Here is a 21,378-nt window from a genome sequence, read left to right as displayed (position 1 = left end):
ATCCAATATTCTGATCATTCTATTCCTTGTCCTGTATTACACTACCTAGTAGTCACCTCTTAGCAAATATTGGCTGCTTACATGTAGATAAGCAGTTTCTAGCATAAGAAAGGAGGGCTGTGCATGAACAAAGCCTGTGGCAGCCTCAGGTTCTCTGAGCCCTTGCCTCCAGTCTCCACCTCTATTCTCTGCTTTGACTTTTAACTGAGAACAGGCAAAGGTGTGACAGGTCTACATGTAGCTCCAGTTCCTTTACAAGACCCTGGGTTCTTAATTCCTTGGCCAGTGTCCAAGTTAAGAGCTGCATAAACTATTCCAATGAAAAATGAAATGTTCTGATGGCCATCCACAAACAGACCAAGAAAATGGCTATTTGAGGCAGTCTGAAAGACAATGATTAATGCCTCCAACTGCTAGAAGGAATCTTAAGAGGAGAAAAATACTAATTTAAATCTCCTAAACAATTTTCTTTTGTTTCATAGAAATTTGGACCACCAAAATCATAATAGTTAGCTGCCCCCCCATACCAAAGTACTTATACCTTTTAAGGAAACAAAAAATGGGAAATATTTAATAGTGATTATATTAATATTTAATGATTAAATGGTCATAGCTATGAAGTTGGAAAGAACAGAATAGTACTTATACCTATTTCATAGAATCTGGAGTAAAATTAAGTCATAAAAACTAGCTTCTAAGTGTTGTATCACTGCTTGTGCAATCACTGATTCTATCTCCAATGTGATGTCAAGTGGTGACAAGACCAATGGAAACTGCCTGCCTACATGAGAACACAATACTGTCTAAGAAACGCACGCACCTGGAACAACAGAGATCTGGAGGGGGATGGAAAGGAAGGTTCCAGAATCCTACGAAATACCACTTTTCCACTCCAGTAACAGCAATGGGAACAGAAGGCTCAAGAAGTACTCTGAAGACCATGCAGTTAGATATAATAAATAAAATTCCACTGAAAAAATAGGTCTATGTCTAAGTTCAAATGTTCCGCCACATGAGAACTGGGGTTTCTGCAAAGGCACTGGCTGTGAAGCACAGTCCGTAGGCACCCATACAACTCACTTGTACTTCTCATTGATGTTGGAAATCCTCCAGGCATTGTTCATATCAAAACCCATTCGCTCCACTTCGTTTTTAAACCTTGACGTTACATGCTCCCCTAGGGGCCAAGGACAGCAGAAAGAAAGAAATGAATACTATTTTGCAAAACAGGTAGAATAAAAGCATAGCTACCCTGCTCAGTTATATAAATAACATGTACTTAGTTTTAGTTTAAAAAGTCCCTGTCAGGGTAAGACTATACAAAGGAATGAGGAAATTAATTTTTAATAGAAATATAGCTAATCCAATTTACATTAGTTTCAGGTCTATGACATAGTGATTCAACAATTACATATATTATGAAATGCTCACTTTAAGTGCAGGTACCATCTGTCACCATACAGAGTGACAGTTATTACAATATTATTACATTATAATATTGCTATTATAATTTTGTATCACAATATTATGGTAGTTATTACAATATTATTGACTATATTACAGTATTACAATAAAATATTACAATATTATTGTATTTACAATATTACTGACTATATTCCCTATGCTCTACCTTGTATCCTTGTGACATATTTCTTACTGGAAGTTTATACCTCTTAATCCCCTTCACCCATTTTGCCCATTGCCCCCCCCCCACTTTGGCAACCAGAAAACCAATGTGTTCTCTGTATTTATGAATCTGTATCTATTTTTTTGTTTGTCCGTTTTCAGATTCCACATATAAGTGAAATCATATGGTATTTGTCTGTCTTTGTCTTATTTCACTTGGCATAATAACCTCTAGGTCCCTCCATGTTGTCACGAATGGCAGATTTTCTTTTTTATGACTCAGTAATACTCCTGTATGCGTGTGTATGTACACACGTGCATATGCGGGTGCATATGCCCCATCTTCTTTATCCATTGATCTAATGATGAACACTTCCGTTGACTTAGGTTGTTCCCATTATTTTGGAATTTTGATCAAGAATTATGTTATCTGGGGCGCCTGGGCAGCTCAGTGGGTTAAGGTTCTGCCTTTCGCTCAGGTAATAATCTCAGGGTCCTGGGATGGAGCCCCACATCGGGCTCTCTGCTCAGCAGGGAGCCTGTTTCCCATTCTCTCTCTCTGCCTCCCTCTCTGCCTATTTCTGATTTGTCAGGTAATTAAATAAAACCTTTAAAAAAAAGAATTATGTTATCTCATTTAATCACTACTACCAACTCAGAGTGGTTATCGCCAAGTTCATTTTACAGAGGATAAAACTGAGACTGAGAGAGGTTATTATGGTAGGTTTGTCTGGTCCCAAAATCCAGTCCCTGTCACTGGCTACTCTCCCATTTCCACACTCACAATATACATGAAACATAAAATCAACAAGTTCACCAAGATAGTAATATAAATCTATAACTCCTCATCAGAAATCCTATGGGCCAGATTTCAAAACTTGAGTTTTCTAGAGTTTAAGATGGTAACAATAATATAGTATTAGATTAACGCTCTCAACAGGGTCTACTAATCAAAACATTAGTATTTCTACAGCGAAATGAATGGATAATTCCCACTAAATGGTAATAAGTAAAGCAGCAAATAGCTTCATGTCAGCTCAGACTGGGTCAAGCCACCAAGTAAGAAGACTCTTTTGATTTTCAGAGCCTTATAGATTACAGAATTGCAGATAAGAGATCATGAAACTGTAACTTCCAGTACCCAAGAATCTCAGGAAATGCCATACTACTAAGTAAAGTGCTAAGCATTTGTAAGAACATCCACCCAAACAAGTACAAACCTCCTAGATCTGCGCTAATGAAACTGGCTTTCTCTTCCTAAAGACAGCAAGCAACAAATGCGGAAGTGAACCAAACATAAAAGTCATTAAATCTGAAATAACTTTCTTCCTTGAAAACACACAGAGTCCTAGGGCAGTAAAACAAACAAACAGAAAACCATTAAGCAGTATCTCTATATGCAGTGTTACAGGTTGTAAAATAAATTCTGGTGGGGGCTGGGAGAAACTACAATAATAAAAGCACAAAGCAGATTAGACTGCTTTGGTGATCAAAGTATAAAGCTTTGCTTTCCCTGGGAAAGGAGCTTCAGAATAGGAAACAGCAATTACTTGAATGAAGGACAATTCTATAAAACTACTTCCCATTTAAATTGCTTTTCGTGAGCTTAAACTAGGTATCATATGTTTCCTGAAGGAGAGCTATAAAAAAATGAGGTGCAGAGATTTAGGAAGAAATAATCCGCTGAATGCATCCCATTGTGGAAAAGTTTTAGATGTGATGTCGGCTTTCCAAATAGGAAAAAAGCTATCTGAAATGGGGTGCCATCTGTCTATAAATTGCAAGGAACAGTGACCATCAAGAATATTGGAGAGTCCTTCACTTTTAATCCCCATCTAAAACAGTAAAACTACGACAATTTCCAAGTTCATTAATTAATGAGATTTTTCCCACCTGTGATATAGCTCCAAGTCTTTGCAAAAGGTAAAAGTAATTAATGACTGACATTAGTACCTCTAATCTGAGCACAAATACACAGCCCTAAAAGGACCCTCTAATTTTAAAATAGTAACTGGCAAATCACCACCACCATCACTGGCGATTTGCCAAAGAAAAGCTTAGAACCACTATCAAGAGTATAAAATTCTGAGCTACATACAAAGAAATACATACTGTGTATCAAGCATAAAACATGTTACTTCCTTGAGAACAAGGAGTTTAATTACTTTTGTATCCTCTAAAACTGTGAGTTCTAAGTTTGAAACTGACCATCACAACCACAAATTTGGGTTTTGACCATCAAAAACCCATAAGCCATCATAAGCCACCGCATGTTTATTTTTAAAAGCTTTACAAAACTACCCACCCTTACTATGTGGGATACATTTTGATATTTTCTATCCTAGGTATTTCATTTTGTATTTCATTCCTTAAAACTTTTGATTTTATGACCCACAAGTGGATCAAAACTTAGTCGGAAAAGCAGTGCTTTAAAAAAAAAAAAAAATCTAGCAACAGACCTTAAATACAGGAGTAATTCAACTGGCTTTTGCTAAATTGTGTTAGAAGCTCCCTTATGTTTTTTAGCTAGAAAACTGAATGCCAAGCACATCTATTTGCTGATTTCCCTTATGAATCTCCCTCTAAGAATTCTTTGGTTTCCACTGATTCAATATCAGATATACCATCATATCCTATTTTAAATATTACGGTTGTTAAGTTTGTTTGGCTTTGAATTTCCATTGCAACCCTCCTGTCTGCTCTCCCCCCACCCCCAAATGAGGATGTGTCCTTTTTTAATGTTTAGTATTTCTTGTACTACAAATGCAAACAGTCCAGCAATTCTTTAGTGAGAATGAAAACCTTTTTTTTAAAAGATTTTATTTATTTTTAAAAAGATTTTATTATTTATTTGACAGAGAGAGAGAGATCACAAGCAGGCAGAGAGGCAGGCAGAGAGAGAGGAGAAGCAGGCTCCCTGCTGAGCAGAGAGCCCGATGCGGGGCTCAATCCCAGGACCCTGGGATCATGACCCTAGCTGAAGGCAGAGGCCCTAGCCCACTGAGCCACCCAGGCGCCCTGAGAATGAAAAACTTTTTAAAGCAATGAGACCCTCTGTCATAACCAGTGTCAACAGGCAGTCTAAAAAAATCCCCCCCTCGAAAGTCTAGCTCCCTGGGTGATTCTGAGCATTCAAGCCCACAATTATACACAGCCTAAAGGTCTGAGATAGAAGAGCCAGTCCTCTATACAGGATGTGAGGAAGAAGAACTGCTTCAGAGTCAGAGAAGGTGAGAACCAGCCCTCCCAGATTTTCAAATACGGATGGAAGAATCATTCTGTTCTATGAACATACATTCCAGTACAGTCATCTAAATTTACACTTACTGGACTTTGTTCAAACTCCTAAGACTTGGCTTTTTACTAAACAGGTAGCTGCACAAGCTGTGAGACCCAGACTCCTATGCTGTTCATGGTTCAAGATGTGCTTAATGGGCATTTCACAGAAGAGAGGTCAGAGAGATGAGCCTGATGCTATTAAACTAATAACTGAATTGTCCAGTCATTTGTCAGGACCCCTGCTTAATGCTCAAGGACAGAAGGATCATCAAGAAGGCAGCTACAATGAAGAGAAGAAAACCAAGCACATGGGAGAGAAGCTTTAAGCTTTCAGTCCATTCCTTTTTTAGAGTGTCAAATGGATCTAAGAGTCAAGAGTTTCACAAAGACTTCTGCAAGCTTCACAGGTAAACTCCAATAGCAATACTGAGACTTCTTCCAAAGCAAATTAAGACTCAGAGCTTTGGCCACCATATGGCTGGCTTAACTATGACAGCTTCAACAGTCAGAAACTTAAGATTTATATGAATACAAGGCAATGATACAATTTTCCCATTTCGCTCCTTTCTGACACATTCTACTCTTAGCAGACTAGGCATAGAGAGACAGAATCCATAAAACCCTTTATTAACTGCTGAAAGACTAAACTAACTTCAACTCTTCAGAGTCTATGTGCTTATGATCTCATATGTTGAAGCAGATTACACAAAGGCATCACTTTGAAATATCTCAAGTGTTGTCTCACCCTAAAGATGACTTGTAAGAATGTGGTTGTCTGGTATGCTCCCACTTGGTGAGTAATGCTGTAGCCACCACCAACACTCAATAATAATGGGCAGAGACAAAAGAACCAGGTTGACTGGCTTTAAAAATGCCACCACAGTATTTTTTATTAGGAACAAGTTTTCCCTCTGTACTCCACAGTGAAAATATATAAAAAGGAAAAAGCCATACATATATAAACACACTCAAACCAAGTCACTGAAGTACAGTAAGATTCCATGTAAGTGGAAGCAGGTTAACTTCAGTGTGGATTTGTGATATTAGAAAGAAACAAAATACAACCTTTACTCAGATTAAGCTCCAACCAATCAGTTACAATGGCATCACCTTGTACATTCATAAAATCCAAAATGTTCTGACAAGCATGGCACATAGGAAGCACTCAGATATTTACTGAACTGAACTCTCCAGCAATATCAGATTTGATCTTCGGGATACCCAGATCAGCTTGGGTAGGAAGAACAGGAATGTCCCAGTCTGAAGAACAAAGGAAACTGAAGTACAAAGACCATTGATAAATGGCTTGCCCAGTATTCTTTTTCTTTTTTTTTAATTAAATGGTAAAGTAGGGTTTGAATTCAGGTTCCCTAGTTCTTAAATTAGTTCTTTACCCCCCAAATACCTCCACCCATCACAAACTAATGAAAAGACAGAACACTGTCGATATCTGTAAGCTCTGGCAGCCAAAGAATACCAAATATCATCAGGAAGAGAAGGATCTGGGCATAGAAGTCATCTCGGCTCAAGACACAGCCATCCATAATTAAAAGAGTGAAGTTCTGACCTGGCACACCTTAGGAATAGCCTAGGAGATGGCTCAAATCCAAAAGAAACTAATTTTATCAAGGAAATAAGGAGTCATCTAAAGAGATGAGGAATTTCCAGTCTGGTCATTGTGAAAAAACAGGTTAGGAGAAAAAGCAAGCCTTGCTGACTAACCACCTAAAACTAGGGGTATGCCCATTAGGGTTAGGACTCTTTAACAAGTGAAGTTCTTATAAAACACTATGCAGCTAGACAGAACTCCCTAACTTTATTATCCTAGGAAATGGTAGAGACCAAAAATTTAGTAAGACGCATTGACTAAAAATTCAGCAAAAATACATATAAGATTTGTGCATTTCACTATATGTAAATTTTACCTTGAAAAAAGAAAAATTTGAAAAGAGCCATAAACAACAACAACAAAATACGATGGCATCTCAATAGAGAAGGAAAATGAAAAAGATGCAATGGATGATGGAGTGAAGTCAGAGACAGTTCAAGCACATTTTCATAACCTTTTCCAGGATGGTGTGAACTCCTGTGGCTGACTCCGGATTTCACTGGCCTGACCAGGCTCATGGGTAGCTTGGATTCCTGAGGCTTTCCTTGTGGATCCACAGGGCAGTGCCTGTTTTTCATCTCTGCATGCACAACACCCCACACAGTCAACTCTCAATAGCAGGGAACTGGGGTTAAGTCCTAGCTCTGTCACTGACTGGCAGTGGGACCCGGCAGCAGGCTTTACCTCTGAGTTCCATTTCTGTGGCTCCCAAAACAGAGACTCAGTCTATCCTGACTGCTTGATGAGGTCATGAGGGTCAAACAAAAGTATATATCAAAGCATCTTTAAAAATAAGATGATGCTTACTGTTATATTTTAATTATGAACCAGAAATTCAACCAGTGAATGAGCCAGGAAACAAAGCGATACAAGCAAAGCTAGATTAGCCTCAAATGTTTAAAATGACCCAGGGCAGAACAGTTAAGATAAAAAATTCAGGATTAAAAACTGAGGTTTAAAGAAAAAAGTCCCTAGAGTAAGCTGAGTTGGAAGGAGCCTCACAACTTTTCATTGCTTAGAAATTCAAAAAAAAAGAAATTCAAGACTTTGCTTCCAGGCTGGACATAATAAAGATTGAGTGTTGGACCAGCAAAGTTCTATTTATGGCAGCCTAAAGTTTACAGAAAAATACACGTGGAGAAATAACATGAACTTGATCCAAGCCATTTCTGAAGGAAAAAGAGTGGAACAAAGATCTCCTGGGAAGGCAGGAGGCCTGGACTCCAGCATAAGCTCGGCTTCTCCATTTGTCTCGAGGAAAGTCACCTGGCCTCTCTAGACCTCTGTTTCATCACCTAGGAGATGAAAGGGGTAGGGATAGGAAATCTCTGACATGAAAATAAGAAGATAGGGAAAGGCCATTTTGTATGCCACTATTCTGCACGCTACCTTCACATACCTCTGGACCTTTATTCATGCAACTTGTGTTAACATTTTCCCCCTTTCTCTAATCAATGAACCCTTCCTTATTCTACCTTCAAAGCCTATTCAAAAGCTACCATGAATGTGAAGTCTTCCCAAATGTGTATATAACACTCATGGCACCCTCCATTAGGCTCCTTTCAACCCCCATTAAACCATACTCTAGTTGTTTTTAGGCCCAATAGACAGTGATACCAAATATAGTGTTCTTCCCTTCCCCTGAAAGGCAGGAAACATGTTCTATTAAGCTTAGAGGTGATGGGCACATGCTAGGTGCTCCATAAAATAACGAATGAATACACGTATGCTTAGAGTCCCATTTCATGTGAAGGGTACCTCAAACAGTAGTTCAAAAAAGACACTATTTGGGGTGCCTGGGTGGCTCAGTGGGTTAAAGCCTCTGCCTTCGGATCAGGTCATGATCCCAAGGTCCTGGGATCGAGCCCCGCATCAGGCTCTCTGCTTGGCAGGGAGCCTGCCTCCCCCTCTCTCTCTCTGCCTGCCTCTCTGCCTACTTGTGATTTCTATCAAATAAATAAATAAAATCTTTAAAAAAAAAAAAAAAAGACACTATTGGCACATTTTAGAAAGGTCTACCTGGTCTGCACAGGTCTCCATGTTGCTCTTTTTCACTGGCGTAGACCTCCATGCACCAAGCGTGGTATGCAAATGAGAATAGATCTTCTATTTTCGCAGGTGGTCGGATTGCATTGTTCAGTCTCTTGAGCCACTCTTGACACTGCTCAAAGGTTGAGAACTGACACCTTTGTAAAGCCAAACAAGTATGGATGTAATTAGCAGATGGCTGACAATGAAATCTGAGGGAAGCTACCATTTCAAGAGTGCCTACGTCCTGGTGCAGTGACAGCTACAATCAAAAGAGCATCAGAGGTGGCCATTCACACGTTCATCATTTATGATAAAAAGAGGTCCAATAAATTTTAGCCAATGGTACAAAATGTCAAAAAGAAAAAAAATGGACGTGTGAAAAACTTATTTTTAGGCCGATGAAACTGATTAATTTCTGAGATTGATTAATGGTAATTATTAAAGTAAAATGGTAGTGTTCTCTTTCATGAGTAAGGTTTCCTCCTATGTCTTCCACCAAAGCTTTAGAAAGGTTGTCAAGAAATAGGTTATAACAAAACAAAAAGAACTTCTCCTATCAGGCCAAGCTCAAAAATAAATCACAGCACAACTTTTGGCCAGTTTGATAATTTCAAAATATAACTCAGCAATTAGAATAAATCAGCAACTGTAGATCCAAAATAAAACCTGAAACTTTCAGCTGTGACCATGTAGAGAACCAAACAATTCTATTAGAAATCGTAATTTTAGGTATTGTTTGATTCAATTAGGGCAAAAAATACTTCACCTTTTCAAATGCAGACAGTGTTTAAACTGAGTAATTAATAAACAACCTTTTTAAATGTAAGTTGTAGTTAGTATCTATCAAAAGCAAGCCAATCTCAATGGCTAAAAGGCAACTTATATATCTTAAAACCAAGGAGGTCACTTAAACCTCTTCCTCATTCCAATCAATGTGGCTCATCAATATGCCAACACACAGTGTTTACTGGCACTCCAAAATCAAAGAGATAAGGGAATTCAGAACTTCTAGAGCTATTAAATTTAAAAACACATTTCAGGCATCATTTCGCAATCATTAAAGATTATATCAGATAAAAACCATAATGGATGTTAAATCAATGGAGAAACGACGAAAAGCAGGATATTTTCATTGTCTTAAAGTGCCTTCTATAGACAGTTTATTTGTTGTGAAGGAGAAAATGAAGAAATTACACAGAAAGCAGGTGACACCTCAACAAGAATGATCAAAATTAACATCACCAATAAGGGACAGATGGACACTGCTTGCCTCCAGACGTAATAGAGCACCCTGAGAAGGATACAACCTACACATATAGTACTGTAGCCAAGAATACAGAACCTCAATTTAATCATAAGGAAACACTGTATAGATATAAAATGAGAAACATACAATTGAAAGATTATATTCTTTAAAATGTGAATGTCATAAAAGAAAAAAAGGGAGTGAAAAATGTTTCAGAGTAAAGAAGGCTAGAGTGGCGCCTGGGCGGCTCGGTCAGTTAGGTGTCAGCTCAGGTCATGATCCCAGGGTCTGGGATGAGTCCCACATTGGGCTCCTTGCTCAGTGGGGAGCCTGCTTCTCCCTCTGCCTGCCGCTCCCCTGTTTGTGTGTGTGCGCTCTCTCTGACAAATGGATGAATAAAGTAAATAAATTATAAAATAAAATAAAATGGATGAATACATACTTTTTTAAAAAAACTAAGAAGGCTACAGAATCACAGCAACTAAATGCAATACCTGACTTTGCATGGATCCTATCCTGAATAAGGTGGGGGTGAGAAAAATGCTATAAAGGGCATTAATAGGTCAAATGACAAAATTGGAACAAGGGTAGTAGACTGGATAAAAGTATTATGAGTGTAAAGTTGTGAAGCTGATAATGATACCATGGTTATGTAAGAAAATATCCCTATTCTTAGGAAAGCACACCAAAGTATTTCAGGGTGAAAAGCCAGGATTACATAACTTACTTTCAAATAGTTGAGAAAAAGAATCACTCAAACACACACACACACACACACACCACCTGCAAACAATAAAGCAAATGGGGTAAAATGTTAACAATATTGGTGTTCTTCGTAATATTTTAACTGTTGCACTTTTTTTGGTAAATCTGAAATTATTTCCAAGTAAAAAACTTAAAAATCACTTTTCAAATAGGAAAGTAGCCTAAAGATGAAATATTTCAGGCACTAACTACTCAGAAAATATTCCTAACAAGGCTGACACTCAAAAGCTGTTTTTCTGTTACCAAACCACGAATCCATTCTTTTAATAATACATATTTTCCACACTAAAAAACAGCATAAACACATCACATACCTGATAACTTTGCAGTCTTTGCAAGTCAAATGAAGCTGAAATATATCTCGGCATTCAACACTTTCTATAAGCTGTAATGGAACCTGCAATTAAAAAAGATGAAGACCCCTTAGTCAAGAAGGCATTAATCCCTCAGTTTTCTCAGTGGGTTAAACAAGAAAGATCCAAAAGCTCTACAAGGGAAAGTAGCAAACAAAGCCGCAAATTTATCTGAATCAGTAGTATTCAAGTGATTTACTACTGAGTCAATTAGGGTTTCCCCTCCTTTCCCTCTAAATCAGTAGCCTCAAGTCATGTCTGAGCATGAAGACAAGGAATGAAACAACAGGGGAACAGGTCATCTCTCAAGTATCAAACTCACAATCTCTCCAGGTACTACTTTACACACTACAGCTAGCTGTGATTTGCAATGACAAAGCAGCTGAAGGGAACCAGAGTGGTAATCTGGTCTTGTTCACAGAGAAGAAGTGCAGATCAAGGTGACGGTAGGACTACACTTATTTGCCCCAAACAGCCAAGTGGACTTGTGGCTTTGTTTTAGCAAAGGAACATCCTGAAAAACACTGGAGATCTAAACTGCCCACAAGCCACACAGGAAAGATGTGGTTGCTTGTCAGACTCTATGCTCAGTAGAATAGACCCATCTAACATCTAGATGTTAGAATAAACATCAAAGAGGAGGGAGCAGGACACACAGTGGTCAAAGGTCCTAAAACTAGCTAGGTCTAATTTGCTTCAAAAGACCAGAAGATCCCTGTCTGCCAAGTGGGGCTTGATGTATGAACAAGCTGGAATGGTTCTCTCCCTGCCAATCCGGTGAGCAGACTCTACAGAACACAGAAGTAAGGACAATAGTGGAGAGGGCTGGGAGAAGGAAAGGGAGGCAGATAAGGAAAGCATCTTAATAGGTGACAAATCTTGAAGCTGATATGAGAATCCTCCCCCTCTTGGATCAATTCACCTTGATCTCGACCCTTGGTTTCAGAAACTAATTTCTAAAACTTCTCAAAAAAGCCTGGTAAAATAACTGTAGATACATTCACTCTTTAGAGAAGGGGTCTCTTATACTGTATCACGCCCAGGCAAAATGTAGCTCTGACAATTCCGTGCAGCATTCCAACAATTCATGTTTAGCAAAGGAAGAGACAGGCAGTCTCCAGCACAGAATCAAGAGAGTGCTGCTTGCACAAGGTGGCCATCATATTAGCTGAGCCAGTTTCAGAAACGGGCTTCCTGCAAACTCTGCCCCACCACGCAGTTGCCAGAGTCAGCAGAGAACTCTCAGAAAAATGATGTGAGAATCAAAAAGAAGCCCAGTGCTGGATGTCTGGGATAAGAAACAGAAACTGGGGTAGGGATTAACCAAGAGAAGCAAGCAAAATAATATATAGAAAATGGGAGTTTCTACCTCAGAACTCAGAAACTTCTTGCTTAGTTCTAAGTCTATAAACTAAAAATTCCCTCATAATAGGACTGGGAGTAAGTGAAGAAATCTTGTATTCTGAGAAAAAATGAACTCTGGCCCTCTGGGGTTTTTTTTGGTGTGTGTGTGTGTGTGTGTGTGTGTGTGTGTGTGTGTGTTTTAAGATTGATTGTTCGTTCTTTCTTTTTTTCTTTCTTTCTTTCTTTCTTTATTTATTTGACAAGACAGAGATCACAAGTAGGGAGAGAGGCAGGCAGAGACAGAGGAGGAAGCAGGCTCCCTGCTGAGCAAGAGCCCATGCAGGGGCTCAATCCCAGGACCCTGGGATCATGACCTGAGCTGAAGGCAGAGGCTTTAAGCCACTGAGCCACCCAGGTGCCCCTGGCCCTCTGTTTTTAAGTCCAGGTGCTGTGAGAAACTAGCTGATGCAGCTAAGAATTCTTTCAAGACCTGTACATCTCAGAAGGAAAAATACAATATACATCAATGGGTAGGGATAAGCTGTAAAGGAAGAACACAGATTAAAAAGATAGAGATAGGTGGCACCTGGGTGGCTCAGTCTGTTAAGCGGCTCAGGTCATGATCCTAGGGTCCCAGGATGGTGCCCCACGTCAGGCTCCCTGCTCAGGGGCAAGTCTGCTTCTCCCTCTCCCTAAGTTTGTGCGCACATATACACACTACCACTTTCTCTCTCCCAAATAAATAAATAAAATCTTTAAAAAAAAAAAAAAAAGATGGAGATTGGAAGAGGACACTGATTTGTCTGCAGGTCAGTCCTTTGGGTGCCCTTTGGATGCCCTGTAACAGACTCTCATATTGCATTTGCTTTGTTTTAATATAACCCCTTTCCCTTCTCCCTCCCTTCCCAAAAGTGGGCGCAAGAATGGCAATTAAGAAGCCTGAATTCTAATCTCAATTTCTAAAATTTTACCAACTAAGTCTACCTACTTCCTGACTTCCTTGGACCAATTTCCAACCTGCCTATATGTTTTCTGAACATCAAATGGTCACAGCATAGGAAGTCCCAGGCAGAGGGAACAGGAAGTGTCTGGAGTGGAGTGAGAGTAGCTTTACAAACCCACATGGAAAGGCTGCTCTCTCAGAAGTCACCTGCATCCCAGGTCCCCTTCAGTCACCTTCCTTATAACTATAAAATCTGAAAACCAACTAATGCTAATAACAGCTGCTGGAGGAAGTGAACGAGCCTGTGCTACTGTGCTATAAGGAAGAGAGAAGCTTTACATGCCCTACTGTTGGATCAGCCTGCGTCCAGACTTCCAGAATAATGAAACACCTTAGAGCATGCAAAAGATTTGCTACCCAAAATGCATTCGATATGCAAATTTTCACACATTTTAACATCACAAATTTAAGGAAGAGGCTAAAAATACCAGATGCTAGTATGCAGATACTACTAGCAAGTCACCAGAAACCACCATGTGTACTCAAGTCATAGATATGAAAAACAGACTTTAATGCTCATGCAGATTGTCACATGCAGGGAAGTTTAATATGCAGCAATTAAAAAAGGAGACATATAAGAGAGAAATACGTGATTTTATATACCAAATGAACAACTACCTTTTTTCTTCTCCTATCTACCCCAACGTTCCCTTCAATGTTCCCTCCACAGACTGCCTCCTCTTCCAAAAAGGCAGAACAGGCCTTTTCCTCTTACACGCCCAACCAAAACACACTAAGTTTCTCTACTTTAAGGCCTGCTCCATTGCTTTAGGTTTCTCAATTTTCCTCACACATCAAAAGGATCTCTTACCATTTCTGTAACCAGGAAAACCCCATATTCAACCCTATTAGCAAACAATTATAGATTGTCTTCAATCCATACCATTGAATCCAGGCCGTTTTATAGCCCAGGGAGGTTAAGCTTCTACACTATAAACTAGTGGCAAAGACAGGACCAGAATCCATGCACCTGGCCCAAGCTCCTTCCATTTTAATGGTGCACCTTTCCTTCTTCCTCTAAGATTGCCCCTCCTTGCTCTATGAGCTCTACTTTAATGTTTCTCTCAGAACTAAGTGGCCTCTCCACCAGGGACCTTCAAGAGGAAAATAGAATTTAAACCAGATTCCTTATGTACAGTTCTATCCATGGAAGAGTACGAAAAAATCTAAAGTCGCATACATTCAAATCCTCCCTAGCAAACTGATTCAGTGTTTTGTAGCAACTCATTTTCTTTTTGCTTCTTTCGCCTCTACCTTTTTCCTGCAAGGTAATTCTAACTTCCTTTACAGTGATTTTCCTCTTATAATCTCCACCAAACTCATGCTCAAACAATGCATCAAACACACTCAGTGCTGTTAATTCCTCAAAAGGCCAACAGTTACATCATTAGCATCAAAATTCATAAGAGCATCAATCCAAAAAAGCAGAAGAGCAGCAGTTAAAAAATTATAATAGACATGCACAGTATTAAAGATCCATAGTACTATCTCACTCCAGAGGGAATTTTACGTCATCATATCCTAGTATGTTTACTTTAATTCTTTCTCAGTTTGTGTGTGTGGACATGCACATGTGCAGTATTTTTAAGCACCAGAATTTAAAAGTGGGATAGGTCTATCTTTTAAAAACAATGCCCTTTTTATAGCCTGAATGGAGAGTACTAATTTTGTACATCCATTTGAATTAAAAATGGCAGGAATTGAGTAAAAATGAGTCTAAACCTAAAATCTGTAATAAGCTGTGAAGTATCTGGGTCCTAAATCTTATATAGAAACCAGTCAGAAGAAGACTGTCACCAGTTAAAGATCCAAACTCTACTGCTCACATTTTATATTTACAAGCTGCTCTTCTAGCACTGATTTAGAGACTTCTGCTGGCATATGAATACTGCAGCCAAGGTGCATGAAGGAAGGGTTGACAGTAATCTCCTTCTGATACTTGGGTAAAAAAGATTTTTGCTATACTACAGTTAGACAATAAAAGAATGTGAAAAAATGCTAAGGAAAATGTTTGCAGATGCTACACTTGCACATTTTTCCTAAAAAGCATTAACAGGCCAGCCTGGAAATAGAAGCTCTACTGTCTTTTTAAATACTAATGTTGATGTTACAAATTATTCCTAGTTGAAATTCACTTTACATGTTTTGAGGATCACAATTCCATCTGTTTATATACACAGTATGGGGCTTTTTCCTCACTCCACAAATTGTTCTCATCATAGTGTACCACTAGCACTTTGCACTTTGTCTAGTAAAATGGAAGGGACTCATGCAGAGAGGACAAATTCTGCTGTTTTGCAAGGTGAGATTCTGACAGTCAAAACCAACTTGTTCCAAAGCACAGGTGCAAAAACTACCTAGGATTCTCATGCTACTTACTGGGATTTCAGAAGCAGCAGATTGAGAGGCAGTCTATTGAATTACACAACAAAAATTGTTTTAAATTTTCATGAATTCACTTGAACACTTACTTGTTTATAAATGAGCTGAGCAAAGAAATATACCTGTACATATGCAAAAACACAGTTTTGGAAAAGCACAGAATGGGAGCAATTCATACCTTAAATGTTACAAATGAACTCTCCTACAGACGTTCTTTATTCTAGGACTTGGAAAACTGATACCTAGTGAATATATTTAAAGTAATGATGTTATGGTATCTAAATCTACAGGCATGTTTTATTCAATGTGCTGTAAAATTAAGAGAATATATGATATCAGGTAGCTATTTAAAACTTGATGGTAAGTCATTTTCTAAAGTGCTAAATATGTTGATTTAAAAGGCAAGGAAGGAAGGAGAGGGGAGTGGAGGGAGAAGGGGAGGGAAGAAGGGAGAGGGGAGAGGGGGGAGGGGAAAGGGAAAGGGAAAAGTAAAGGTGGGGCGACACCACCAACTCTCTGGTCTCCCCCCAGGACCTAGTGCAGGAACAGCCACTGTTTTGTGAAGTAGTAACCACAGGTTTAAGAACCTTAGCACTAACCATGATGTGAGTATCTGTATGGAGAAATCCCAGTCTCTCTTGATCTGAAATGTTTAAAGTTGCTGCAATGCCAAAATACTTTTGAACAACCATTTCTGAGTGCAAAGCCATTATCCTGGGACTTTTACATGACATGCAGATTCTATGCCTTAGAGGGTTATTATGCTGAGATAACACTTTTAGGTGAGGAAATGGGTCAAAAGTAAGAACAGTGTAAATTTTCTTAAACACTATACCTCAATCATAATGGGGAATCAACAATTACAGTAAACAGCCTACTAATCATATACTACTGTTAGAGATAATGACACAGTCCTGGTCACACAGAAATTTGTTTTTAAATGAGCTTTAAACCCAAAAGGGGTTTTAAAATGGTCTAATATCCATTTCAAACTCATATTAACTTCAATTCACTTAATATTTACTGAATACCACAGCACCAGGAAACATGCTAATTCTGAAGATACAAAGATGAAGAACCAAAAAATTATAACACATCTCGTAAGTGTTGTAAAGGCATGCCTGAGATACTGAAGAAGTCAGAGGCAAGGGTAACAAACTGTCAGGGAGGGAACAGAGAAAGGCTTCACAGAAGTTACCACCTAAACTGGGTTTTGACAGATGAAGAGAAATTCCCCAGGCAGGAAACAAGAGAGAGAATTCAAAGGTGTGAGGTGTGGCTGAATACTTTGAGGGTGGTGTTGCTAAAGGGGAGAAAGAGGATAAGAGAGAAACTGACAGAAAAGCTGACAGAGACCAAGGATCACACCACTTAGCCTGATACCATGCTAAGTAATTTCATCTTAGAAATACTGAAGAAACAATGGAGGCCTTAGACTGGTAAATGACATGATCAAATCGATGCTTTCTCTCCAACAGACCCTATTTCCAAATAAATCTAAAAATAGCCTCGGAAATACCTGGCTCTAAGGCAGTAAGTTGAGAAATAGGGGACAATATGGAAAAATACAATAACATGAAACTGTATCATCCCCTCATGCAATTTAATTACAATTTCATTAATTCCAATCAGATAAACAATTTAAACACAAGATTAAACTGGACAATTCTACTAATTATACTGTCCTTACTTTCACAGTGGCTGGGAAGCAAATTCTGGTTGCCAGGATTTTATAGGAGTTTTCATCCTGTTCCCTCCTATCATGACCACCCAATATCAAATGGACCCTTCTAAATACAGTGCTATATGGTATGAATGCACAGCATGCCTCTTTCCTTGATGAATCCTATGTGTATTTTTAGCTGATGGACAGTCAGAGCCCAGATCTACACGCCAGGAGAAATTCAGGCCAAAACAGCTCTTTGATATAAATGTTTAAATACAAAAAATAATACTACATAAATAATAAAAGCCAATTATTAAAAAAAAGGACAGCATTTCAACAAACAAAAGAATTTGACAAAGGAATTAGGTAACTTCTGGACCACTGAGTAAAAGGAACTTAAGTGACAGATTTCAAAGAACCCAAAATGAACCCCAAAACACACAATGTAAAGTCTGAATGAAAGGAGAGTCCTGAACTTTTATAAGAAGTCTTAATACATGTCTCAGGGCTCGAATCAAACTGCAGAAAGAAAGCCACAATACTAGCAAAGGAAAAAGGAAGAAGGCATTCATTTGGTGGAAGTATATGAACTTGCGTATCTTTGTGGTGAAGGCACATTCATTGAAAACTAACGATGGCAGTGCACTGAAGAACCAGTTCACTGAGAATACCCTCATAACTAAAAAGGGTAAATGTACTCTTGAGAACTGAGGGCCTCCCTTTTCTTCAGTAATACAGTCCATTATGCAAATAAACATTGTACTTAACATCCATGCTTATTCCACTAAGAAGCAATTAGCATTAACTTCATCCTATAATGAGAGTCTGCATGGAGTTCAAAGTACACCTCATCACTTGACATCAAGGTCCCAGAAATTATCTCAACTGAGGCAGCTGTTAAATACTAAAAATTGAAGAATAAAAGCCTATACAGCCTTTGTACCCTTATAAAGCTTAATGATACACCATTACCTAGTACAAATCGTTTGTCGTTACTAAAAAATGGACAATTCAGCTGACAACTACGTTTATCATTCTGAATCAAGAATAAGAGTTGCTTGTTAACCTAGTGTCCCCTGAGTGCTAAAGTGAGAGAGAGAAAAGCAGAGCACACAATGTTTTCATACCCAACTGTGTATAACACTTCTCTCTTTGAGCACATTAACAATTTTTTTGGTTTTTTTTTACTTCCTTTCTCCCTCTACTTTAGTGGGAAAACAGTTGATAATCACTTACATTAACAAGAGACTCCTTGAACTTGATGTGAAGTCTATAATTAGAAAGGGCAATGATGGCATCCTCAGCACGGCCCACATACTCTGTGCTTTCTCCATGAAGTTCGAGAAAAGGAACCTTCAAAATGGAAAAAGAAACCTTTCAGAGTTCTAAAGCAGTAAAGCAAAGTCTTCAAGTACAGGCTGGACAAATGGATGATTAAGACCAGTCACTCAAAAATAAATAAGGGACTTAAAAAGGATGATTTATATCCACATATCAAATATACCTGGTTATTCAAATTCCAGACTACTGAAGGAATGACAGAGAGATAATCCTCTCAAATAACGAATTCTCAAGAAATAAGTCTTTCTAAAAAGAGAAATTGTGGTGCACCTGGGTGGCTCACAGGGTTAAGCCTCTGCCTTCAGCTCAGGTAATGGTACCAGGGTCTTGGGATCAAGCCCCGAATTGGGCTCTCTGCTGGGTGGGGAGCCTGCTTCCCCCTCTCTCTCTGCCTGCCTCCCTGCCTACTTGTGATCTCTTTCTCTGTATCATAAATAAATAAATAAATAAATAAATCTATCTTTAAATAATAAATAAATAAATCTTTTTTAAAAATAAATAAATAAAATAAAAAGAGATTGTTTTCCAGGTTGCATTTCTACTATGAGTATAGTTTAGGGAAAAACAAAATTATACAGTGCGTTACTTCAATCCATTAGCTCTGCTACTGTTACTATGAGGTTAAATACTTATTTCATAATCAAAGTGGCCTGTAATTACCTGAAGATTCTCATCCTCCCGGATCAGCTGCTTCCTGGGAAAAATCTGATTGGCCTGGATGCACTCAAGGCTGTGCCGAGTCTCTTCATCCTGGAAAAACCCAAAACCTTTAAATAATTTCAAAGCTTTCAGTCATCCATATTTTATTTTTCTGCCATGTCTAGTAGTATGATCATAATTCAGAGTCCAGTTACCAAGGTGAACAGGAAGAAAGCCCAAGGAAAAAATATTCATCCCCAAAGTGTTCCACACAATATATAAGGTGTCTCTAGTGAGAAAGTACATGGATGAAAAAAAAAGTTTTGAGCGTAAAGAACATTTTTACTAAGCACAAATAAATTATAACACATTACTTGTAAGAGAAACCAAGACAGTTTTTTCTCTTTGTTATAACCTTAAATTCTTATTTTTGAACGCTATATCCTGAATTACTGAAGAATTAAATGATGTGATATCTACAATTTGCTTCAAAATAATTGGAGGGAGAAGGGTAGAAAGGAAGTGAGTGGGAAACAAATGAAATAGGATTATCCATGAGGGATAACTGAGAAAACTGGGAAAAGCAGGGGTTCACTAAACCACTGTGTCTACTTTGGTTAGATGTGAGATTTCCACAACGGAAAGGTTTCTTTAAAAATTTAAGTTTAGGAACTGAATCCCTCAAAAACTGAAAACATGTGAACCACTGTCCCTAGTTTAATCTGCCTTAATTTATGAAACATTTCTATTACGGCAATTTAAAAAAAAGAACCACTAAATTCTCATCTAAATAGCACTTGAACTAATTATAATGTGTATTTAAAAAGTAGTTTTTTAGGGACGCCTGGGTGGCTCAGTTGGTTGGACGACTGCCTTCAGCTCAGGGCATGATCCTGGAGTTCCAGGATCGAGTCCCGCATCGGGCTCCCGGCTCCGCGGGGACTCTGCTTCTCTCTCTGACCATCTCCTCACTCATGCTCTCTCTCACTGTCTCTCTCTCAAATGAATAAATAAAATCTTTAAAAATAAATAAATAAAAAATAAAAAATAAAAAGTAGTTTTTTATATTATGAACTTTTATGGTTTAGGAAGACAGGAGTAAAGCAATCTACTGGAAAGCCTAACTGTAAATTATTATAGAATCTGTTTTATACAGCACATTTTACAAGAGCAAAAGCCTATCGTGTCCTCTGACAGCACTAAGAATTATAACCAATTAGAGGACAGTTCTACCTACATGTTCTGCTTAACACAATTCCAGCAATTCTTTAAATTTCCTCAAAGGAAAAAATAAATCCTACCTATAAATAACATGCTACCTATAAATCCTAACTATAAACCCACTTATGGTTTTACCTAATAGCAATCTTAATCATAACACAGTAACACTACTAATGTGGCTCTCAAAGTGAGATCCACAGATTCTGGGATCTTTCAGGAGCTCTATGTGGTCAGGAAACACTTCCACATTAGTATTGAGACATTATCTGCCCTTTTTCACATTGACCTTTGTACTAACAGTACAAAAAGAATTTAACAGGTAAAACTACTGACACCTTAGTATAAGCAATGACACCAATTTCACTTCAGATGTCCTTGATAAAGCAGAGGAAAAATGATAAAATTTTATTTAATCTTGACCCTTTGGTAAGTCTTTTTTTATATAGGAAATAACATGAAACATTTCTGCTACATACTGACATGTTATGGTTGTCTCAAGGTAAAGCATCCGTGCAATGATTGTTGTTTTTTTGTTTTTTAAAAGATTTTATTTGACAGTGAGACAAGCGAGAGAGGGAGCACAAGCAGGGGGAGTGGGAGAAGGGGAAGCAGGCTCCCCACCTAGCAGGGAGCCCAACGTGGGGCTCAGATCCCAAGACCCTGGGATCATGACCTGAGCCTAAGGCCAACACTTAATGGCTGAGCCACCCAGGTGCCCCTGTGCAACTGTTTTAGTTACCAGCTAAACTAACCAGTTCTCCCCCCCCCCATTAAATACCATTTTAATTGAAAGAACATCTGACAAACTATAATTCAGACTTAAACTGGCAGGGTTTTTTCCTACAAATGACATCATTAATTACTAATGATAAA

General features: G+C 38.5%; 1 protein-coding gene and 1 long non-coding RNA gene across 11 annotated transcripts in view; one reads left to right on the top strand and one right to left on the bottom strand.

Annotated features, from left to right (window-relative positions):
• The window catches only part of LOC116882790, a 51,394-nt gene extending 50,312 nt beyond the window's left edge, over positions 1–1,082 (top strand). For both annotated transcript variants that reach the window (XR_004385698.1, XR_004385697.1), the window contains one exon: positions 753–1,082. This is a non-coding gene — a long non-coding RNA (uncharacterized LOC116882790). The remainder of the gene's footprint in view (positions 1–752) is intronic.
• MTMR3 (myotubularin related protein 3) overlaps positions 1–21,378 on the bottom strand; it is a 138,632-nt gene that overhangs the window by 22,918 nt on the left and 94,336 nt on the right. For 5 of the 9 annotated variants that reach the window (XM_032883373.1, XM_032883375.1, XM_032883379.1 and 2 more), the window contains exons 4-8: positions 19,306–19,395; positions 18,541–18,657; positions 10,871–10,953; positions 8,534–8,700; positions 1,081–1,177 (exon numbers count right to left, since the gene is read on the bottom strand). In XM_032883373.1, coding sequence (XP_032739264.1) covers positions 1,081–1,177; positions 8,534–8,700; positions 10,871–10,953; positions 18,541–18,657; positions 19,306–19,395 — 554 coding nt within the window. Of the gene's footprint in view, positions 1–1,080; positions 1,178–8,533; positions 8,701–10,870; positions 10,954–15,635; positions 15,669–18,540; positions 18,658–19,305; positions 19,396–21,378 lie in introns of all 9 variants that reach the window. The other 4 variants (XM_032883372.1, XM_032883374.1, XM_032883377.1 and 1 more) reach the window with 1 other exon arrangement.

Source organism: Lontra canadensis, unplaced genomic scaffold (genome assembly GCF_010015895.1).
Source record: "Lontra canadensis isolate GAN:19392208 unplaced genomic scaffold, GSC_riverotter_1.0 scaffold87, whole genome shotgun sequence".
Taxonomy (NCBI): domain Eukaryota; kingdom Metazoa; phylum Chordata; class Mammalia; order Carnivora; family Mustelidae; genus Lontra; species Lontra canadensis.
This window is presented reverse-complemented; position numbering and strand designations above follow the sequence as displayed.